Source organism: Vitis riparia, chromosome 4, assembly GCF_004353265.1.
Source record: "Vitis riparia cultivar Riparia Gloire de Montpellier isolate 1030 chromosome 4, EGFV_Vit.rip_1.0, whole genome shotgun sequence".
In the NCBI taxonomy this organism is placed as follows: Eukaryota; Viridiplantae; Streptophyta; class Magnoliopsida; order Vitales; family Vitaceae; genus Vitis; species Vitis riparia.
The window spans coordinates 12,176,283-12,200,583 of record NC_048434.1 but is presented as its reverse complement, the minus strand read 5'-3'; the positions used below and the strand labels follow the sequence as shown (position 1 = coordinate 12,200,583).

Genomic DNA, 24,301 nt, shown 5'->3' with positions numbered 1-24,301 from the left:
TTAATTCTCATAAAAGTGTTTTTTAAAGAAACACTATAGAATGAAATACTTTCAATTTATATATTTCCATTAAAATCACTATCAAACAAACTTTTAATAGATGATTTTCCTAAAAATATTTTCAGAGGAAACACTTCCACTAAAAATATTTTGAGTAAAAATACCGTGATACACATTCTTTTAACACAATTATAACTTAGAACTTGAAATAACGAATAAAATTGCATTTGACAGTATTTTTCATTTGGTACTAATTTTAGAAAGTGTTTTTGACATTTCTAACACTTAGAAAATGTTATTTTTCGAGTATTAGAAAAACTAAAAACACTTTCTAAAATTACTTTCAAACGCACTCTTAGTGGAAGTTTTTTGTTTAGAAGTATTTTTAAGAAAATCACCTATCAAGTGTTTTTTCAAGAAACATTACAAGTGATTTTTCAATATTGTAAGTCATTTTTTTATATAAAAAAAACACTTTTAAAAGTGTGTTTGATAGTAATTTTATAATTTTTCTTTAACATTTTTAATACTTGAAAGATAAAAAAATTTGAAGTGTTAAAAAAAAGGTAGAAACGCTTTCTAGAATCAATGTCAAACATACTCTAAGAGTGCATTTGACAATGATTTTAGAAAATGCTCTTAGATTGTATTTGATACTGACTCTAAAAAGTGTTTTTAACATTTTTAATATATCAAAATTTTTACTTTTAATATTATAAAGATTAAAAATACTTCATAAAATCATTACCAAACACATTCTTTTAATCCTTTAATACTTAAAAAATAAAAATTTCAAAGTATTAAAAATAATAAAAATACTTTTTAAAATCATTACTAACCCCCTCTAAAATCGCTTCCTATAATCGCCGCTAAGCGAAGTAATGAACTTCATATGTGGATGTAACTCGGCTGCCTACATGAATCAAACCCACTCAGGTTGTACGGATGCCCTCGGTGCGGATTAGATCCAACCTGCCAAACAAAGACTCGCGGGCCGAATTAGTCCAATGAATCCAGGACCAAGAGCATGCTCGCAGCTAAGCCCAGTCTAATTATATCCAGAACCTTTCAGCTCCATTTCGTCTGTTGACACTTGATAGTAGGGTTTACAACATCCTCCTCCAGGCAATGGAGCTCGCCAACGCCCGGAGCGCACTCAAACGCAAACGAGACGACGCCATTGAACCCTTCGACAACGGCACCGCCGCCACGGCCACCACCGACGCCTCCTCTGTTGACCTCTCTCTCCTGGAGGCCGTAGAGAAGTCACAAACCACTGTGGAAGTTCTCGACCTCAAAACCCTAAAAAGGCTGGTCCTCGCCTTCGAGCGCCGCCTCCGTGACAATATCGAAGCCCGGTTGAAATACCCGGATCAACCCGATAAGTTCGCTGACTCCGAAATTGAGCTCCACGAGGAGATCCAACGCCTTAAGACCCTCGCCGGTGGCCCTGAACTTTATCCCGATTTGGTAAATCTCAACGTAATCCCTTCTATTCTCGGCTTGTTGTCGCACGACAACTCCGACATCGCCGTCGACGTCGTTGGGCTACTCCAAGACCTCACGGACGAGGACGTGTTGGAGGACAATGACGAGCCGGCTAAGGTTTTGGTGGACGCGTTGATTGAGAATAATGTCTTGGAGCTTCTGGTTCAGAATCTGACCCGGTTGTCGGAGTTCGACCCGGATGAGATGGCCGCGGTCTATGCTACCCTCGCCACCCTTGAGAATTTGATTGAGGTGAAGCCGGCTGTGGCGGAGATGGTGTGCGAGAGGACCAAGCTGATGCGGTGGCTGTTGGGAAAGATAAAGGTGAGGGAGTTCGATAGTAATAAGCAGTATGCATCGGAGATTTTGGCCATTTTGTTGCAGAACAGTGCAGCAAATCAGCGGCGATTGGGGCAGATGAATGGGGTTGATGTGGTGCTTCAGGCGGTGGCAATGTACAAGTCACGGGACCCGAAGACGGCAGATGAGGAGGAGATGGTGGAGAATTTGTTTGATTGCTTGTGTTGCTTGTTGATGCCGTTGGAGAATAAAGAAAGATTCGTCAGAGCTGAGGGGGTTGAGTTGATGATCATTATTATGAAGCAGAAGAAGTTGGCTTATGGCTCCGCCATTAGAGCACTTGATTTTGCGATGACAAAGTATCCACCCGCATGCGAGCGGTTTGTGGATGTGTTGGGTTTGAAGACTGCATTTGCGGCTTTCATGGGTAAGGCAAGTGCCCAATCCCCATTTCATTTCTCTATGATTTGTGTTTAGGTTTATGCCTTGAAGATGATAGCCTGTAAAGCATTGCATGTTTAATGGAGTTTGTGGTGATGGACATGGGAAGTTTAGGATTATGGGACTTTGGATGATATTATCAGACTACTTAAAACAACTACAAGTGTAAAGAAGAATGGGGATAATGGAACCCCTCATCTTAACTCCCAATAGGCTCTGGACTACTTATCCAACTAGCAAAAGCAACAAGCACACAGAACAATCCAATCCACTTTCACCATCTTGATTCAAGGCCTTCCTTATTGTTTGTTTTTTTTTTTTTTTTGATAAGTAAATGAGATATGCATTAAAAAGGCTAATCGCCACAAAGCATACAGGGAGTATACAAAATGGCAAACGCCTCAAAAAGAGAAAAGGACCAAAGAGAACAACCTCCCCTTAAGTGGAAGCTATCCACTCCAAAAAACCTATAAGGGAGACATACTCCTCACCTAAATACACTTTGGCCCAATTCCACAAATTACAGACAAAAGAATTCTTTAGTTTCTGAATATTCAACTCACCCCCCCTAAAGGCTAACCTATTCCTCTCCTTCCAAACCGTCCAAAAAATACATAACGGAATGGATTTCCAAATCTGTTTCCTTTTCTTCCCTACGAATGAGCCCCTCCAAGAGATAAGAGTCTCCTTTACAGTTTCTGGAGGACCCACTTAACATCTATCAACCCAAAAATAATGTCCCATAGGGCTCTAGTCACTATACAGTGTAAAAGAATATGATTTACATTCTCTTCTGCACAACCACACAAAAAACAACAGTTTGGGAGTTGCACCCCTCTTAACTGTAGTCTATCCAGAGTAAGCACCTTCCCCCATGTAGCCTCCCACGCAAAAAAACATACTTTGGTTGGCACTCTATCCACCCATATTCTCCTTGCGGGAAATATTGTGGCATTAGGCTTGTCTAGCAGCCTGTACGCTTCTTTGACTCTGAACAAACCCTTTCTTCCCTGTTTCCACATAACTGAATCATCCTCCCTGGAGGCCTATGACCCCTCAAAGTATGAAGCAGCTCCCCAACCATATCCAACTCCCAATCATTGAAGTCTCTCACAAAGACAAGATTCCAATCTCCTTGACCCGAATCCTGATCCCACATCTCCTCAATCGTAGCATCTCTATTCACAGCAAGGACAAAGAGATGATTGAAACATTGGGACAACGGAGTGTCAGTGCACCAACTATCTTTCCAAAATTTGATTTTGGAGCCCTTTCCAACTATAAAAGCCAAGTTTTCCCAGCACCAATCCGCTTCTTTCATAATCTCCTTCCAGACCCCTACTCCAACCGCCCCAATAGCCCTTTTGACCTCCAACCATAAACCTCTTGCCCATATTTCGAAATGATTACTTGTTTCCAAAGATAATCCTTTTCACAAGCAAACCGCCAAATCCACTTGCCCAGCAGGGCTCTATTCAAGGTGGCTATTCTCCTTATTCCTAGCCCTCCCTTGTGTTTTTCTGTACAGACCGCATCCCATTTAACCAAGTGGACTTTCCCTCCAAATTTCCTCCCCCCCATAGGAAATCTCTTTGGGTTTTCTCCACTCTCTTAGCAACAGACTTCGGCATTCGGAAAATAGACATTTGGTAAATTTGCATGCTAGCCAAAGTACTTTTTATGAGAGTGATCCTCCCCCCTTTGGAGATGTACTGTCTTTTCCACAACGCAAGTCTCCTCCTGACCCTCTCCTCCACTCCATCCCACATAGAAGAGGCCCTAGCTGGAACCCCTAGGGGAAGGCCCAAATACTGAGAGGGCAAAGACCCCACCCTGCACCCTAACTCAGCTGCCACTCAAGAATATCCTCCACCTCTCCAACTGGAATAATCTCGCTTTTGGCTAGGTTGATTCGAAGACCCGAAGCCGCTTCAAACCAAAAAAGTATCCAGCTTAGGTGAGAAACTTGCTCTTTGTTTGCCTCACAAAACACAATCGTGTCATCAGCAAAGAATAGGTGGGAAATATTCAAGGAGGTCCTACTACCACCCCGAATGATGCATCCTGAAAGATATCCCCCCTCCACCGCTCTCCGTATAAGGACGTCCAGAACCTCCATTCCCATAACAAAAAGGTAAGGAGATAGAGGATCCCCCTGACGAAGTCCTCTAGTACTAGGGAAGAACCCAGCTGACACTCCATTGACAAGAATTGAGAATTTGGCAGAAGACACGCAGCTCCACATCCATCCCACCCACTTGGTCCCAAATCCCATTTTTTGGAGGACTTTCATTAAGAAATTCCAATTGATACTGTCATAAGCCTTTTCAATATCCAATTTGCAAATAAGGCCCTTCTCTTTCTCTTCTGCCACGAATCTATCACCTCATTAGCAATTAAGGACGCATCCAAAATTTGTCTTCCCGTTACAAAGGCATTCTGAGCATTAGAGACCACCTTGCCAATCACTTTTTTGAGCCTATTAGCTAAAACTTTGGCCAAAAGTTTATAGAGCCCCCCCAACAGGCTGATAGGCCTAAAGTCTCCAAGATCCTCAGCCCCGCTTTTCTTAGGTATTAACACCAGGAAAGTGTGATTAAGGCTCCTAACAAAGGAATTATGCTCATGAAATTCCTTAAACATCTCCATGATCTCCTCTTTGGCAAAATCCCAAACATTTTGCCAAAAGGCTACAGTGAAACCATCCGGGCCTGGGGCTTTGTCCCCATTCATCTCCATCAGTGCCGAGTGAATCTCATTCTCTGCAAATGGGATTTCCAGACTCTCTGCTTCTTGCTGGCTGATGCACCCCACCTGAACTCTACCAATATCCGCATGCCAGCCCATATCTTCAGTGAGCAACTGCTGAAACGAGTTCACCACTCCTTCTCTCACCTCTTGTTCCTCTTCTAGCCACTCCCCATTAATCTTAATTCTGTCCATAGCGTTGGTTCTTCGATGGGCACTAGCCATTCTATGGAAAAACCCCGTATTTCTATCCCCCTCCCTTAACCAAATCTCCCTTGACTGCTGTCTCCAATGAGCTTCCTCCAACAAGACCCATTTCTTAAAGGAATCTTTAGCTTCCTTTTTTAACTCAGCTTCCTCCATAGTCAAGATTCTCTCATTTTCCACCCGATCCCAAAAATCAACTTGTTGCAAGGCTGAGGCTTTATTAGTTTCCAGCCTCCCAAATACCTCTTTGTTCCACTCCTTCAACTTCTTTTTAATTTCTTTCAATTTAACAGCCAGCCTATAGCTAGCACTGCCCCTGATATCAATTCCCTGCCACCAGTTTCTAACAATATCATTAAACCCTCAACCTTCAGCCACATGTTTTCGAATCTAAACGGGGTTGGACCTCTTCTTATTCCACCCCCCTCCAACACAATCGGAAAATGATCAGAAATTGGCCGAGACAACCTGCCCTGAGTGACTCCACTAAATTGATCCAGCCAGCTTGGGGAAACTAAAAATCTGTCTAGTCTCGCCCACGCCTGATTATTGAGCCCCCCACTCCATGTGAACTCGCCCCCTTGAAGGGGCAGGTCCACCAGCTCAAGATCATCCACAGTCTCTGCAAATCTCCGCATGGCTGAGCTGATTCTTCTCTGGCTGCTCCTTTCTTGCTGAAACAGGGTGATGTTAAAGTCCCCACCGAGACACCAGGGGTCCTCCCAAAGGCCTCGTATTGCCCCAAGTTCTTCCCACATACCCTCCCTTTCCACTTTGGTAAAGGGACCATACACTCCCGTAAAAACCCAAATAGCTCCATTTTCTATGGTCTTGAATCTACAAGACAAAGAAAATTGACCCTCCTCCCAATCCAAGATATCCAAAACCCGCTTGTCCCAACATATCAGAATGCCACCCGCAGCCCCCTCCGCATTTAGAGCTCTCCAGTCTAAGAATCTCCCTGAACCCAAACTTCTCACAATACCCTCCGTCATCACCTGAATCTTGGTTTCCTGAAAACACATTAGATCCACCCTCTGTTTCCTTATATAATTCTTGATAATTTTCCTCTTAGAGCTGTCATTAGCTCCCCTCACATTCCAACTTATGATCTTCAGCTTCATTGAGAAACTATCAGCTGATTCCCTTTGCCCTGAGAAGGTCCTTTCTGCTTAATCCCCCCCTCATAATTAACAGAGCATTCCAGCCTCTTTAGCTCCCTTTCAAACTTGGACTTTTCCAAAAGCTCTTTGCTGTGAATCTTCTCTCGCCTCTTTCTGATTTTAATCAGAAAATTCAATATCTCCTTTTCCAACCCCTCCGTAGAGAATCCCAAGAATTGACTAAATCTTGCTAGGCTACATTCCTCCCATAATTCCTCTTTGTCACTTTCGGTGCCTTGAGAACCAGAGACTCCAGTATTCCCCTCCCTGCCCCTAATCTTGTCCCTGGTTATGTTGTCCTCTCCCGACTTCCATGATTCAGTTTCAGTCTCCACATTCCCCTCATAAACTGTTAACCAAGTTGTCATATCCCCCCTTAATTCCTCCACAACTCCCCTGGGCGATCGAAAGACTCCCCCTCCGGAGCCCGATCAGAATTAGAAAAGAGAAGAAGAGAAGCACCCATAGCTGTTGATCTTTAGGATAAAACGGGGCATACCTTTTAGCTTCCTCTTCCAACTCTTGATCAGTCTTTGATAAATTCTCATTCCTCTGTCCCCTTCTAGGCTCCCCTGGCATCCAGCTCGTCAAGGGGTCCTCTGAAATGGGTCCTTTTCTGGAACTAAAACAACCCAGAAGACCATCCTTCTTTGACGGAACAGTTAGGCTCTTCCTTACCAGGCCTTCCACCTCACTCTCCTGATAGCAGCCCAAATCAACAGCCCAATTACTTGGGCCTGCCTCTGCATCACCAGCCCCCTTCAATTTGTTTTTTAACTTTGGCCCAAAGGCCCATCTGTTTTGGACAGTCCAACCTCTTTCTGCACTTCATTAAGGCCCATACTTGGGTCACACCTAAACGGCCCAGCCACTCCATCTGGGCAGACCCCATCTCCCATTACCGGGCCATGGATCAGGGTCCTGGGCCCTAGACCCGGCCCATTCTCCTGCAAAGCACTCCCATCAGCTGGCAGAGGCAGTTCCTCGTTGCCCACAACTACCAATTCCTTCCCCACGCGCTTCCCCACGCGTGAAAGCAACTCACCCCTAACCTCAGTTCTTCTACTGATGTCCGACGCAGAGGATAGCCTTCTCACCATCGGCCTAACCTCCCACCACAATGCCACAGTGTATACCTCTTCCTCAACCTCGATTTCTAACATGCTTGGTCTAAAATCTCCTCTGATTTTAACCAAAATTCTGGCCCATTGAATCTCCCCCATCGACCTGGTGCGCTCGTCAAAATCTACAAATCCCCCACACACCTCTCCTATTTTCTTCAAAACCCCCGGGCTCCAAAGCGAAATTGGAAGACCGAAGATTTTAACCCAAGCTTCCTGTTCCATCTCCTTCTCGTCCCGACATCCCATCTTTGGATTCCATGGAACCAGCCCTAAATGGACTCCTCCCATCAGTCTACTCCCCGAGGAGACCACTCGGTGAGCCTCACTGAGATCTTCAAACTCCAGCAGGGCCTTACCTCGTTCCAGCATGGCCAGCCCTAGCTTGCCTTTTAGGCCCCAAGACTTTGCCCAGAGACTTCCCAACCTCTCCAGATCGTCTTCTTCCCTTTTATTGGACCAACTCGCGACAAGACATTGCTCCAGCTTCTGTAGATTGCCCGCAATCTCCCCCTTAGAGACCTTCATCCTGACTGCGTTTACGCCATCCCGATTTGATCCCGTAACTGCTTCTACAAATGATTTCGCCGGAGAAAAATTTCCAGCAGTCCTTACCTCCTGCAACTCTGTCCTTCTACCCACTCTCTCTTCCATTTGGTGTACCATCTCCGCCATAGCCTTCCATCCGCTTTTATCTCTCCTTCCTCTCGGTAAGAAGATGCAATACCATTTTCGTTCCAGATCCGTAACCCCCAGCCTTAGGAAACCACCCGATCTGTTGAACCCCCGAACCAACGTAAACATTTTGCCTCTATCTTTCCACTCCTTTACCCATCTCCCTTCTTTCTCGTCTCGTATACAATGATCTAAGCCCTCCTTAAAGAGCCCTAGGCTTTCCAGCCCTAATCGAACCCAAGACTCTACACCCCGCTTCTTCTCCACGATGCGAATCTGGTTTTTCCCTTTCTTAATCTCCAGGGCAAGCTCGAAGGTCTTGGATTCCACCGTGAAGCTTCGCGTCCAGCTCGCCTCGCCGTTCTCATCGTCGTCGCCGGCACACGCGCTCTCACGCTCCCTCGCTCCCGCTCTCTCTCTCTCTCTCTCTCTCTCTCTCGCTCTCTCTCTCCCATCTACCCTGTCGTACCACAATTAAAAGAATATGCCTTCCTTATTGTTTGTTGTTTAGAGGATTCTTGTTGTCGTGATTTTAAGCTTTGTTGAAGTTAAGGTTTTTTTTTTTTTTTTTTTGGTAAGTATTTGTTGAAGTTAAGTTTATGAACAGTGCCCTTAGATTTTCCCTTTCTACAAACTGCATCTAAAAATTTTCCATGCCTTGTTTGTAGACTAGATTGTTATTGATGAATTGCTTTAGTCTTTTTAATCAGGATTCTCTCAGTGATCTTCTATAAGTTGGTCTGTTATTTTCTTGGAAAAATGGATCAATAAATTCGAAACCAAAAACATTCGCCAATCAACAACAAAACACCTTCCTACTTTAATCCACCCTGTTGAGCACTTGGAGTTAGAATTCTCATTTTGGTTAACAATCCCCTTCTAGCAGGATTCCCGAGAAAATTTTATCAAAATCCCGTTGTTAATTCCTAAATATTCAGTAAAGTAGCCATAGTATTATTGCTGTTTGGACCTAGAGCTTTATCTCTAACCTCCTCTTCCTGGGTTCAAACCCACTCTAACTCTAAGCCTAGCAGTACCCTTGTGGGGCATGACACTGAAAATTACCTGAATCTCCTTCTAATGAGATATTTATCCTCTAGGACACCTAGCTTGTGTTCCAAAGACTTAAAGTTGGTTTTTCTGAGCTCTCACATTTACAAATTTATAAGAAAGTTTAGAATTTGAATTACCTTCTTTAATTCATTAAATATAGATTTTAACCTCTAATCAACTTCCTCCTCGAATAGAGGGGTCTTGAGATCCCCTTTAAGGGAATCTCCACTCTCTTTTAGACAACCAGATAACTCCGTAATTTCCTTGTAAGCCATCAATTATTTTTATCTCTTTAAAACCCTTTCTTTTCTATTTCCATAATCCCTAGTGGTCTTTTTTTTAATAGGTAAAAAATTTAATGTATTAACAATGCCTAAAAAAGGCGCATTAAGGTATAGATGGTGTATGTAAGGATGCCAAAAGGCTAAAAAACCCAGAAACAAGGTGAGGTGTACAAAAAAAACCACAACACAACTTAGAACCTAACCACTCCACAAAGTACATCATGGACAAGAAGCAATCATCTAAAGACACTCTAACCAGTTCAAACAAAATATACATGAAGGATTGTTTAATTACTTGGTCATCTTTTTTTTTTTTTTTTTTGATAGATAAACACACAGAAAATATATTAAGAAAAAGGGTGCTTAAGAGGCAACTCAAAGCATACAAGGAGTATACAAGAGACGCCAAAAGGCAAGAACACATAGAAGCAAACACTCACCAACCCTCAACTAGAACCCAACCAATCAAAAAAGTTGATTAAAGGTAAAGGTCCTATATCTAAACAAGACTTAGACCAAGACTAAATATTACAAACAAACGAATTTTTCATCATTTGAATCGAAAAATCCTCATTAACAAAAGCTATCCTGTTTCTTTCCTTCCAAATCGTCTAAAATAAACAAAGAGGAGTTGCCAACCAAACCTTTCTACGCTTCTTGCCCACAAAGGACATGCCAACCTAAGAGAGTGTCTCTGGCCGAAAGCGGAAGGACCCAATTAACACTAAACAAAGTAAACACAAAGTCCCACAAAACCCTCGCCTTGGAGCAATGAATAAGAATGTGATTAATCGTCTTCTCTTCAGCACAACACAGGAAACATCTGTTAGCTAAGTTCCACCTCTTCCTCTTGAGTTGATCTATGGTTAGGACCTTCCTCCATGAAGCTTCCCAAGCAAAAAAACCCACTTTAGTAGGAACACAAGGGCTCCAAATGATGTTCCATGGAAACGGGACTGCACAACTAGGTTCAAGAGTATTATAAAGGGATTTAATAGAAAAAAATCTCATTCTTTGTTTCTTTCCACACCACCTTGTCCTCCAAACCAACAACTAGTCTCTTTCCTTGAAGAGTCAAAAGGAGCCTCACCACTGCCTCTACCTCCCAATCATTGAAAGATTTAGAGAAACGGGGATTCCACCCTCCTTCTTCCCCCAAGGAATCCCAACAATCCGCTACCCACGCATCTTTAGAAACCACTAAGGCAAACAAAGAAGGAAAAGAATCATGAAGGGTATTATTCCCACACCATTTGTCCTTCCAAAATCTCACTCTTCTACCATCTCCCATAGAGAAAGTAATATTTTTAAGCATCAAGGAACCTTCCTTTCTAATTTCCTTCCAAAACCCCACCTCATAGCCCTCCCTTACTTCACGAGTACTCCACCCTCCTCCTTCCTCCCCAAACTTCCTACTAATAACAAGCTTCCACAAGGACTCCCTTTCAACCGCATAGCGCCAACTCCACTTGCACAAAAGGACCTTATTGAGGATAGAAAGATTTCTAACACCCAATCCACCCTTCTTTTTATTTGAACAAACAATTGCCCACTTTACAAGATGGAGCCTCTTCTCCAAAGCTCCCCCACCCTAAAGAAAGTCCCTTTGGATTTGCTCTAGTCTCAATTTAACAACTCTTGGCATACGCATCAAGGACATGAGATAGATTGGCTTGCTAACCAAAGTGCTCCGAATGAGAGTAATTCTCCCTCCCTTAGAAATGAATTGCCTCTTCCACAATGGTAGTCTCTTTTGAATCCTCTCCTCCACACCATCCCAAACCACCACTGATTTGTGCGGAGCACCCAAAGAGAGCCCCAAATAAGTGGAAGGAAGAGCTCCCACTTTGCAACCAAGCTCTAGGGCCAACAACTCTACATTCTCTACTCTTTCCACTGGCAAAATTTCACTCTCCTTATTTGTTTATTGAGAAGGGCTATTAGTGGGGGCTTTTTATCTGGGTGGAGGGTGAGAGGTAGGAGTGGTGAGGGGATTCTAATCTTGCATTTGTTATTTGCGGATGATACGCTAGTATTTTGTGAGGAGTCTTTAGACTAGATGACTTATCTAAGCTGCTTCTCGTGTGGTTTGAGGCGTGTTCAAAGTTGAAGATCAATTTGGAGTAGAGTGAGTTAATCCCGATGGGTAGGGTGCATGATATAGAGGACTTGGCCTTGGAGTTGGGTTGTAAAGTGGGTGGGCTCTCTTCCTGCTATTTGGGTTTGCCTTTGGGGCCCCCCTTCAAATCAATGGCTGTGTGGGATGGTGTTGAAGAGCGTTTGCCAATGAAAGAGAGGCTTTTTGGAGGCGAATCGTCAGTCACAAGTATGGTGAAGAGGAGGGGGGATGGCGCACTCGGGCAGTAAGTGGGAGATACGGTGTTGGGCTTTGGAAAGCAATTAGGAAAGAGTGGTTGTTTTTAAATGGTAGGTTGGCATACCAAGTGGGTAGTGGGTAGAGAGTGAGATTTTGTATGGACAAGTGGTGTGGAGATGAGCCACTTTGTGAGTCATTCCGTTCTTTATTTTCCATCTCTTTGTCTAAGAATGCTTGGGTATCGGATGTTTGGAATCCCGTTGGTGATGGGGATGGTTGGACCCCTCTTTTCGCAAGGGCGTTTAATAATTGGGAGATTGAGTTGGTGGAGCATTTTTTGCATAAGATCCAAGGCTTCTGGGTGCAAAGGGAGGAGAAAGAGTGTTTTGGACAACATCAAAGTGTGGCGCTTTCTCAGTCAAGTCTCTTTATTCTATTTTGGAGCACGGAGGTTCTTCTTTGTTCCCTAGTGATAGTATTTGGAGGGTGAGAGTGCCTCCTAAGGTAGCCTTCTTTGCTTGGGAGGCTTCCTGGGGTAAAGTTTTAACTTTGGAGCATCTTCACAGGAGGGGGTTCTCATTGGCAAACAGGTGTTTTCTATGTCTTTCTGAAGTAGAAACAGTGGATCACCTTTTACTTCATTGTGTAAAGACGCGGGTCCTGTGGAATCTTCTTTTCTCCCTTTTTGGTGTGGCTTGGACTCTATTGTGTATAGTGAAGGAAACTCTTCTTGGATGGCATGGACCGTTTGTGGGGAAAGTTCGAAAGAAGGCTTGGCAAATGACCCCCTTATGTATATTTTGGTTAGTATGGAAGGAAAAAAATTTATTAGCTTTTGAGAATGAGGAGTTTTCGCTTCAAAGACTGAAATATTCTTTTGTATGTAATCTTTGGTTTTGTGTTAGGATATCTTTAGTTTTGAGTCCTTCTTCTCTTGTACGTTTTTTAGATTGGTTAGGCTCTAAGTAAGGGAAGGTGGTGTGTTGCTATCCTTTTCCTTAGGAGTGTGTCTTTGGGCTTTTTTGTATACTCCCTGTATACTTTGAGGGCACTGTTTTTGGTGTTTCATCTTCTTGTTTAATATACATTCTTTTATCTATCAAAAAAAAAAAATTTTCACTCTTATCCAAATTGATACTCAACCCTAAAATGACTTCAAACCACATTAACAACCAACTTAAAAAAGACATTTGCTCCTGGGAAGCCTCACAAAAAACCAGTGTATCATCAGCGAACAACAGGTGAGTAATTTGGAGACCGTCGCCTTCTCCTTTCCCTTATATTAATGAGACAACTTAAAGCCTCCATCCCAATCACAAATAGGTAAGGGAATAGGGGGTCCCCTTGCCTTAACCCCATAGTGCTTTGAAAAAAACCCGTTGGCGAGCCATTAATCAAAACTGAAAACGTAGTAGTGGATATACACCAACTAATCCAGCCAGCCCATTTCTCCGTAAAACCCATTTTTTGCATCACTATCAACACAAAATTCCAATTAGTATGATCATAAGCCTTCTCTAAATCCAACTTACACAACACTCCACTTTCATTCCTTTTCAGCAAAGAGTCTATAGCCTCATTAGCAATTAACGCAGCATCGAGAATTTGCCTTCCTTCAACAAAGGCATTTTGGGTTGATGACCCCACCTTTCCCACTACCTTCTTTAGCTTTAGCTAAGACCTTTGCAAGCAGCTTGTACAATCCTCTCACCAAACTGATGGGTCTAAAATCTCTCAAATCATTTAGAAAGGTTTTAGGTAAGAGACTTAAGAAAGTGGTGGGTAAGGTGATCTTGATATTATGGAACACAGACAAATTCTTGATGTAGCAAATGACGCCATAGATTCTTATGTTGAAGAGTAATAAGTTAGACATTGAAATGGTGTATGACCATGTCTTGATCTTGGTTCTTGAGAAGATGAAGTTTGGTTAAAGATGGGTAGGATGGATTAAATGTTGCATATCCTTAGCAAGGTTTTCAATGATTGTTAATGGCACCCCTTATCTCCCTATTCATTTGTTATTGTGATGGAGGCCCTAAGGGAGGGTGGTTATCTTACAGGAGTTAAGATAGGTTTTGGGTTTTTGGTGGGGGGGTGGTGGTGAAGGTGGCAAAAGGGAGGAGAAGGCAAACTTCCAGCTACCTACCTAGGTTTGCCTCTGGGTGCTCCCTTTAAAGCAATGGCGACTAGGGTTGAAAAGACTCTGTCAAAAAGGCAAAGGCAATTTATTTATTTTTGTGGGGGGGTGGGGGGTTACGTTAATCAAGAGTACGTTATCTAGCCTTAGGTAAATTCAAAGAGAAAATAAAGGGGGCGTGGGGAGAAAATTCAAAGAGATTTCTTTCGGGGAGGTGGAGCATTGGAGAAAAAGATGCACGTTGTGAAGTAGTTGATAATGTGTTTGGAGAAGATAAAGGGGGCGTGGGGAGGGGAGGGGTTAGGTATTAAACCTTTTTAATTGTTGAATAAGGCGCTTTTATGTAAATGGAATTAGTGGTTTGCAATTGAAAGAGGAGCCTTTTGCAATCAAGTCATTAGTGGTTAATATGAGGAGGAAGAGGGTGGTTGGCGAATCCTGAGAAGTAAGAGTTGGGTATGGGGTTGGGCTTTGGAAATCTATTAGGAAGGAGTGGAATAATTTCTATTGTAATTCTTTTCTTTTTATTGGTGGGTTATGGGAGGAGGGTGAAGTTCTGGAAAACAAAATGGTATGGGGATGAACCGCTATGTGTTTCATTCCCTTTTATATGCCTTAGTTGTTTCAAAGAGGCATGGGTTGCAGATGTGTGGGTTTAGACAAGGGAAAAAGGCCATTGGAACCATTGTTTCTCTTGACTTTAAATGATTGGGAGGTGGACATTGTAAAGGATTTATTTTCAAGGTTACAAGGGGAGGTAGTTGATAGTGAGCGGGGAAGACGAGGTGGTGTGGATGACCTTGAGAAACAACTTCTCTATTAAGCTTATATGTGCTGCTTTGGAACTGAGGGAAACGTTCTTCTTTCCAGAGAGTGTGATTTGGAACCCTCCGGTCCCTTCCAAAGTTAGTTTTTTTGTGTGGGAGGCTAGCTTAGGAATTTTTTTACAATTGATCAGCTTCAGAGAAGAGAGTGGTCTATGGTAAATAGATGTTTTCTTTGTAAAGAAGAGAAAGAATCCATGGATCACATCCTCCTCCACTATGCCAAGGCTAGTGTTCTTTGGGAGTTGCTGTTTGCTCTTTTTGGTGTCCAATGGGTGCGAGCTGCAATAGTTAAGGAGGCTTTCCTAGAGCAGCATGGTCTCTTTGTGTTAAAGGTCGTTTGAGAATGAAGAACATTCAGATCATTATTTGAAGATTTCTTTCCTTAGTATTTTGTTTTCATGGGTGAAGATGTACATAGAGATAGGTTCTATGTCTTTATTTGATTTTGTAGAGTGGTTGGATTCTTGTTAAGAGAGTGTTGTTTTTGTGTTCTCTCTGGTTCGATGTGCTTTTTGGCTTGTTTTGTATATGTTTTGTGTACTTTGTTGCGTCATTTTTGGTGCTTTTTAATATAATTGCATTTGTTGCTTATAATTTTTTTTTAATTGCTTGATTTTGTCCAATTGGAAGGTTATGATTCTATGATTTGTTCACGTCTTTTTTCAGATTCCTATGAGCAAGAAGAATAAGAAAGAACGCTACCAAGAAGAGTTAGAAGAGCGTATTATATCATTGATTGCATCATTATTTGGTAAGAAGGCAAGTGAATATCAGAACTCAACAGTTTCTTATTTATATAAATATTCATATACTCTGAAGAGGAATATTGTCTTCATCATTTTGTGCTCAAGTGGTAGAATTTCATTACCTAAATATAGAAGCATATAAATGTGTATTATATTGGATTTATTCATTAGCATGCACTGTCCATTAGTTTCACAGTTTGTAAGTGCATTCTTTTCATCTATAATGATAAAAGTCAATTGAGTTTCTTGGGTATGTCCTTTGCAGGTGGAATCTTGAGGGGTTCTAGAAGGGATAGATTGTTGAGTAAGTTTGTGGAAAATGAGTGTGAAAAGATAGACCGTCTTATGGAACTTTACATAAGGTGTTCACTGGCTCTTTGTTTCTATCTTTTAATAAGTGAAATGACTTAATGAATTGCTTTTGTTTAAACTTAACAACCATCTCTCCTTTCTAACCATAGAACACCCACACACCTGATGGGGAGCTTTTGTGTAAGGCTTATATTAGAATCTCATGAACTTTAATCCTATCCAGATATTCGGACAGAGTTAAAGCTGAGACCGAACGGATGAACCAACTTAAACTTGATGATTTAGAGGTTGTTTAACTTTTCTTTCATAGTTTCCTTTTTTATTACCATAATAAGAATATAAATCCACTTTATGATGACTTCCTCTTTTATTTAGTACCAATCTTTGTGCCTTGCGTTTAATAGATGGATGAAGATGAAAGATACAACCGACGACTGGAGGTTGGACTTTACACTCTTCAGGTTAGTGGTTTTCTTTGGACATGTTCCTCTGAGCACTAATTAATTGGCATGAATTTGCAGAATTTTCTAGCTCACATATGATAACATTATGCTACTTTATTTATAAATAAGAGTATATAAAGAAGCCACTAAGCTATTGTAATACATTCTAGGATGAAATGTGCAGGTAAGGGAATTATCTGGAAGTTGGATGTTGAGAAGGCTTTTGATCATGTCAATTGGTTCTTATTAGTAGTTTTAGATAAAATAAAGTTTCAGGCTTAAGTGGATAAGTTGGATCAAGTGGTGCATTTCAATGGCTTGTTTATCTGTTTTGGTAAATGGAACCCCTTCTGATTACTTTTAGAGTTCTAGAAGATTAAGGCAAGGTGATCCTTTATTTCCATATCTCTTTATCCTAGCTATGGAGGCTCTCTTCTATTCTAAATAGGGAAAGCACGGGGGATTCATGTTAGGTATCTCAATTGGGGGAAGAGGAGGAGATGGATTGGAGGTGTCCCATTTGCTATTTCCTGATGACTCTTATCCTTTATGATGCCTCAAATGGAAAATGTGAAGTACTTGAATTGGGCTTTCATGTGGTTTAAGGCAATCTCAAGCATCAAGATCGATTTGGAGGGAAGTGAGTTAATTCCTAATGGGGAGATTGCTAATGCTGAAGAGCTTACTAGAGTCTTGTGGTACAGAGTGGGGACCCTTCCTTCTAAATATCTTGGTCTTTCGTTGTAATCTCCTTTCAAGTCAACTCAAGTATGGGATGTTCTATAGTTGTAGGCCCCTTAACTTTGTTTAACTTTGTGGACTGGTTAGGTTCTTATTGAGGGCCGGTGAGCACTTGTCCCTTTTGTTTCCTGTTTTTAGTTGACGCTTGTATACTCCTTGTATGCTCTGGGTTGCCTTTCAAGCACCCTTTATCTAATATATCCTTGTGCGTTTATCTATCAAAAAAAAAAGTATGGGATGTGATTGAGGAGAAATTTCAAAAATGATTTGCTATGTGGAAAAGATAATACTTATCAAAGGGAGGAAGACTGACTTTGATTAAGAGTACCCTTTCTAATTTGCCAATTTACTTCTTGTCCTCTTCACTATTCCTAGGAAAGTAGGTTTGAGGCTAGAAAAGATCCAAAGGAACTTCTATTGGGGGAAAAGCCCTTGAGAGCAAGCCACATTTGGTAAATTGGTCACTAATTTGCCAAAAGATTCAAAGTGGGGGTTTGGGTATTCTACCTTTAGCAAAGCTTGGCTTGCAAGTGACAATGGAGCTTTGCTTGTGAGAGTTGCTCCCTTTGGAGGTGGATAATTTTAGGGAAGTATGGGAGGAAGTGGGGTATGGTGCTCTAGAGGAGTGAGGACAAGGTATGGGATGGGAGTGTGGAAGGCTATTAGAATTTAGAAGTGGATGGGAAGACTTAAAGTTAGAACGATCTTCAAGGTGGGAAATGGGTAGAAAGTAAACTTTTGGACGGATAGGTGGTGTGAGGAGTGAGGATGAGCCCTTAGATGAGGGCTTTCCCCCACACTATTCTCCATTGTATCTACCAAAGATATGCATGGGTAGCTAAGATGTGGGATGGCCTATGAGGATGATATTTCAAGATTGTCCCCATTGTTGGAGTTCCCTCTCATAAGATCTCCCAAGGGATCAAAGAGGAAGGAGTCTTTGGTTTCTTAAAGGGCATTGGCTTACTCTTCTAATGATTTGTCCATTTCTAAGTTGGTTGCATTTAGTAGTTTTCTAGGCATGTTAATTGAGGGGTTTTAAGCAAAGATATCCCTTATTAGAAAGATGGAGGCCAGGGGAAGAAGATGAAAGCTCCAACAAAGAAGAGGAAGGCCTTTATATCTTCAAAAATCGAGAAGGAACTTTGAATATAGAATGCTCTATGAACTATAGGGGAACAAAAGGAAAAGAAAGCGGGAATGGAAAGGATGGTTGAGAATTAGGAATGATGAAAAGAGACATTATCAATGGATTTCAGAATTCTTTTTGTAATTTAAGAAAGGCTAATGATAGGGAAAAAAGGCAGATTATTAAATCTTTCATTAGGTCTTAGAAAGTTGATAAGGCATGTTTATGGGAAATACAGTTAAAGAAATGTCAATGGAGCCTAAGGGTAGGAAGACTTTTAGATTGAGAGTAGAAATGCTTTGGGGGCAATTAGTGGTATTGTGGTCTTCTGGAATGATAAAGAATGTTAGAATTGGTTGGAATGGAAATAGATCAAAAGGATGGGTGACCATTATTTCATGAGCCTCATTTTCCCCTTCACCTTTGCACTATGAGTTATCCTTTGCTTGCCAATTGGACCATTTTTATATATGTAGCCTTCCACACCTTGCTTACCTTCACTTTTATTCTTAGAGGGGCCTTTTGGTGTACCTTTGTATATGGGCAATGCATTTTGGTTATGGACCTTGTGATCCAAACATCTTAGACATTCATCCATCATGATCATTAGTCATTTTGCTTAGCCATTTTCATATCATTTGGATTCTATTGACTTGATCCACTTTTTGCGTCCCTAATTTCACTTTTTGGAGATTTTGGTTCTTATGGATGTGTCCTAGTTTTCACTTTTAAGAGATTTTGGTTATTGCGATCATGTCCCACATTCTTTGCTTTTAAGAGATTTTAGTCATCCCGATTGTGTCCTAGTTTCACTTTTAGGAGATTTCAGTTATCGTGGTCATGTTCCTATTTTTTTTTATTTTTAGGAGATTTCGGTTACCGTGGCCACATTCTTAATTTTTTTTATTTTTAGGAGATTTCGATTATCGTGGCCACGTTCCTAGTTTTTTATTTTTAGGAGATTTCTATCATCGGCCATTGCATCCCTCATTTTATATACAAAAAGATGGGATGCAGTCTAAGGCCCAAGCTACTTAAAAGAAACTAGAATAGATGAGAAGTGGTTTGAGTCCGAAATCACCTAAATGATAAAAACCAGGAACGCAGTCGCAATGACTAAAATTTCCTAAAGGAACAAAATTAGGAATGCAGTCACAAAGGAGGAAATCTCCTAAAAGTAAGAATCGAGGACACAATTTGTGATGTTTGAAATCACCTTACACATCTACCCACTAAAAAAATGCCGCATGCACTCTACCTTTGTATCACCTCCCTTTATTGTATTTGGATCCGCATTGTGTCTCCCACCTCAAACTGAGCCCTTTCTTTTCACTACTGTGGAGAACACTCCCTTCACATTCTAAACTATTCTTCCCACCATTGTTGAGGATCCTCCGTCCGAAAGTGCTTTCATAGACGCTAAAGCAGGAGGACTCGCCTAGATAGGATTGTGTACTCCAAGGTCTTCCTTACTAGGAACACCAACAAGAAATTGTTTGCTTTCCCAATACACGTGGCACATTGAAGGAAATGACTTGGCTCTGTTATTGTGCAATTCTAGAAAGCATCCCCTTCCCATTTCCTTCTAAACCTTGCGGTAGGGTTTTCAACATTCTCTTTTCTGCAAGCTTCTACTCCTAACAGCCAAGAGCTCCTTGAACTTCATCAAATTGAAGAAACATCTACCTCTCTCTAGATCTATACCTTTTAGCCATCCCTTGATCTCTTCAATAGAAAATTCAGAACTTGGATTCCACTCCAAACCAGGCCCTTCTACCCAGGATCATGGGCTTTTTGAATTTAGTGGATGTCAACATGATGTCTATTTCTAATTCCTTTTTTGATTGGTAAAGCAAAAGTACCTGGTCTGCTGGAAAAATTGGAGTAGATATAAAATTTCAACAGGTGGACCCTAGAGATAGAATATGTGTGCATGTGTATTTTAGGTTTGGTTTTGTTTTGTTTTGTTTTGCTTTGCTTGTGTTGTGTATGCATGATTTATGGTACATTGCGTGGTGCTTTTCTTATGCACTACACATCATTTTCTTGTCAGTGGTCTTTTATGTGTTGGTGAGGCTGTCAAAAAATAGTCCATAAGAAAGAAAATTTTGTTGTTGAAATGATCAAAATGTTTAAGGTTGAACCTTCACATTTAGCTTCTTAAGGAGTTGTCTCAGATCCAAAAGGCCATAAGTAGGAGCGAAATTGCTTCATTTGTTTATGAAAATTCAATTCCATCTTTGTTGCATGGAGTATGGAGTTACCTTTCTAGATTAATTGTCCTTAATGAGTATGGGTCTGCTTGTGGATTTTAATGAGGTGCTTTCCTAATAATGAAAATGAAATGTGATAAAAAAAGGCATGAATGTGTCACATGTTTTTATGAACAAAAAATATCATCCTCTGTTCATATTATCCTTTTGGATCTGGAATATTCTAGTTCCAGTTTTATATGGACTAGAAAAATGGTTGTGGTCTGAGCTTACCAATGATGGCTTAACATAGTGTTAGTAATTTTGGTTTGATGAAATTATTCAGTCATGGTCTTCCATTCTATTATCTCCAAAACCATACAGAAAGTTAATCATGATAAGCTAAGTCACTTCTATGAATTTTATCCTAAGTACCCATAGTATAACAAGATCCTATATTTAATTTCTGTTTTTTTTTTTCCTTTCAATTTTAAGCACTGGATTTTGTTTTTCTGCTTAGAGCTTTCAATATTTTCTTCCTTGATGCATAAACCTTTTTATCCTGCAGTTGATTTCGATCATTCTGGGTCATCTTTGGTCTTCTGAGTAAGTTTTTGCTTCCAAGTTATATTGTTATCTGTTTGTCTATGCAGCGTTATTTACATATTTGATCATGATCTCTGCTTGATCCCTCTGTTTGACTTTGCTAATGCTTTAGGAATCCCCGGATGCGAGCGAGAATTGAACTACTACTCAACCAGCAAAGAATTACCAAAGAGGACATCAAAGATATACTTCAGGTAATTTTTTGATATTATTAACCATCTATTTATTATTTTGTTTTTTGAAGTTTATTTCATATTTATATTTTATAGATGATGGCCATGCTTTTGAAGTTTGATTTTGGTGTAAACTGGGTTGTCATCAAAGTGGTGATATTTCATTCAGTTTGGAGCTTTGGTTAAGTTGTCGAAAACATTCATTATATAAATTTTATGGAAAACAGTTGTTAGTAATAAACCAATTTCAGTTATGTCTTTTTTAGACTCTTTTTAATTTAATATATAGTTTTTACCTATAAAATAGAAAGTAATGAGCAAATTTCTTGGAAGAAATTGTTATGCTGTTATGCATATGACCTTCTAAAAGTCAAAAGTTGCATGATATGTCTTTGGCTATGGACATGAAATAATTCAATAAGAACTTCACACAATCAACATAGGCTTTAAGTGCTGAGTTTGAACGTAGGTCTTTAGAATTTAATTGTTCAGGACATATCCAAATCAATTTGATTCACTAACTCTCTCTCTCTCTCTCTCTCTCTCCCTCCCTCCCTCCTGCACCAATTACTTGAGTCATCCACATGTTCCCTTTTGCCATGCCATTTTATTTAGTGCCACATCCTGCATAAAATCATTTGCTGTATGTCTTTTCCTTTGCCCCAAGTTTGATAGGCAGGCAGAAGACATGATCTGAATCTTTTTTGAAACCCATAAGGGAAAGGTTAGCTCTCTAAGAATTAAAGCCATTCAAAAAAAGGGTTTTAAGAGGATATAAATTAATAAGACGACGATGAGAGAGAGAGAGGGTGAGAGCGAGGGGGAGGGCGACGACGATGAGACGAAATCAAATAGGAAAAGGCAGAAGTTCGGGGTGGAATCGAAAACCTTTGAAGTAGAGGTGGAGAAGAGAAGGGGTAAAACCCTACTCTTCATTGTGGAAAGCAAAAAAGGGGTTTCCTCTTGGGTTAGATTGGGGCCGGCAAGTGTCGGGACGTTTCTGGAAGGGCTGGACCAGTGTATCAAGGATGGGAAAAACGACAGATGGGAGAAGGGATGGAAGGAAAAGAGGAGAAGGTATTCCATGGTGCGGGAAGTGAACAAGGCGGGAAGCTTCATTAGGCTAGGAGTCGTAGACGCAGAGGAGAAAAGGTTCAGCATCTGCATCCCGAGAGGAAGAGGGGGAAGAGAGGGGTGGACAGTTATGGCGAAAGTGGTGCGGAACTTGTATTCAAGAATCGACCGAAGGGAGGCAAAAAGGGATGAGCCAATCTTTGAAAGAATGCCTCCTGGAAAGGGGGAGAGATGGGGAGGAAGGAATAGCAGTGGGATTAGGGTGGAGATTAAGGGAGTGGATATCTGCAGAAATGTGGATCGATTGGGACATTGCTTGATTGGAAAATGGAATCATAAAGTAGCAGGAGGAGGGGACTTGGAGAGGATGGGGTGGCTAATGGCGAGCGTTTGGGGGTTAAAAGGGAAATTAGGGATGGCCTGGATGAACGAGGGTCAGGCCCTTTTGGAGTTTGAGAAGGCGGCAGAAGCTAGGAAAACCTTCGACAGTGGAGTCAGGCTGGTGGGGGGGATTCACGTTGATCTGAAGCTGTGGAGCCCGTGCTATGGGTGTTTGGAAGAAGGGGACTTAGAAGAGGAAGTATGGGTGAGGATAAAAGGTTTGCCGCTGTCACTATGGGCACCTAGTATCTTGCGAAGAGTGGGAGATGAGTGCAGGGGCATTATAGCCATGGACGACTCGACGGAGAAAATGGAAGATCTCCGGTGGGCGAGGATTCTGGTGAAGGCGAAGAGAGGCGAGTTGCCAAGCTTGATAGAGATTGGAGTTGAAGAGACCACATATCACCTCTCGATGTGGTGGGAAGTAACGCCGCTGATCAGAAAGAAGACGAAGGAGTGTCGGAAAGCAAATGGATGCGAGGAAGGGGACGACGGAGACTCACGCGCTGGCCGGCGAGTGGAGGAGTGGGGCAGTGCTGGCCTCGAGGCACTGCCACGGTCAGACGAAGTGATGGAAGGGCAACCGGATGGGATGGGCAGGGTCTTGTCGGTGGGCAGGATCCAATTCGGGTCGGTGCTTCGGGTGTCAGAGGATGGGGCGGATGATGGGTCGACCCCGAATGGGTTTAATGAACCCATTGTGGGCCTTAGGAGGGATGGGGGGCCTAGCCCACTATCAATACCTGGTTCAAAAGCAAGTTGTAGTGGTGGGCTTGGACCGACGGGCAGATCGCAAGGCCCAAAAGGCAAGGAGAAAGTTGTAGAGGAAACCCTTGGGCCGCGATCTGGGTCTTCCATGGAACAAAGAGAGTGCAGTGGGCCGTCTTCGAGTGAGCTACAGAAGAAAGGGGCTCAGCGAGGTGGGCCTCCAAGAAAGAAGAGAACAGGCCCGAAGGTGAGCAATCCAAATTTAGGCCCGGTAGAGGCCTTGGCTCAATCTGGGCTGTTCGTTGAAGCCAACTTCGAGTTAGAATTTCTAAGAGCAAGGGTGATGGAAACGGAGATCGCTCAGAAGGCAAATCCCATCGAGGTACTGGTAGACAGTGCCCTCCAGAATAAAGCTTTGAGGTATGAGGCCTTATCATCTTTAGGGGGTTTAGGGGTCTCCGGCAATTCTTCTTCTTCTTCTTTGTTTTCTCTTGGTCGGACTCTAGAGGGGGAGTTCTTTGATCATTCTGGGGAAGTTAGGGAGACTTGCCAAAATGGCAGTGAATCTCAAGGGCAAGGTGTAGCTGGCACCAGGGTGATTGGAAGTGCTTGTTGGGATTTGGTTGAATTCAAAGGCCCCTTGGCAACGGCAAGGGAACAGGAGGGGGGGTCTTCTCAGTATGAGACTCAAGAAGAAAGGGGGGAAGAGGATCTAGATTGGCAAGAAAGTAGCCTAGTGCGATTTAGCCAATTCCTGGGTTTTTCGACTGATGGCCTAGAAAAGGAGATTTTAAATTTTCTGATTAAAATCAGGAAAAGAAGGGAAAAGATTCATAGTAAAGGATTATTGGAAAAATTGAGGTTTGAAAGAGAGCTGAAGAGGTTGGAATGCTCAGTGAATTATGAGGGGGATGGCAAAAAGAAGGGCCCTAGTCAGGGTAAAGGGGTGCAGATGGTGGTTGATTAATGAATCTCAAATTGTTAAGTTGGAATGTGAGGGGGGTGAACGAAAGTACGAAAAGGAAGGTTATT

General features: G+C 41.8%; 1 protein-coding gene across 3 annotated transcripts in view; it reads left to right on the top strand.

The window, feature by feature from the left end:
* The first annotated feature begins 926 nt into the window (after positions 1-926).
* LOC117913674 (beta-catenin-like protein 1) overlaps positions 927-24,301 on the top strand; it is a 33,625-nt gene continuing 10,250 nt past the window's right edge. For 2 of the 3 annotated variants that reach the window (XM_034828719.1, XM_034828718.1), the window contains exons 1-7: positions 930-2,220; positions 15,431-15,515; positions 15,776-15,872; positions 16,046-16,109; positions 16,227-16,283; positions 20,896-20,933; positions 21,046-21,127. In XM_034828719.1, coding sequence (XP_034684610.1) covers positions 1,129-2,220; positions 15,431-15,515; positions 15,776-15,872; positions 16,046-16,109; positions 16,227-16,283; positions 20,896-20,933; positions 21,046-21,127 — 1,515 coding nt within the window. In that variant the 5' untranslated portion in view covers positions 930-1,128. Of the gene's footprint in view, positions 2,221-15,430; positions 15,516-15,775; positions 15,873-16,045; positions 16,110-16,226; positions 16,284-20,895; positions 20,934-21,045; positions 21,128-24,301 lie in introns of all 3 variants that reach the window. The other variant, XR_004651129.1, reaches the window with a different exon arrangement.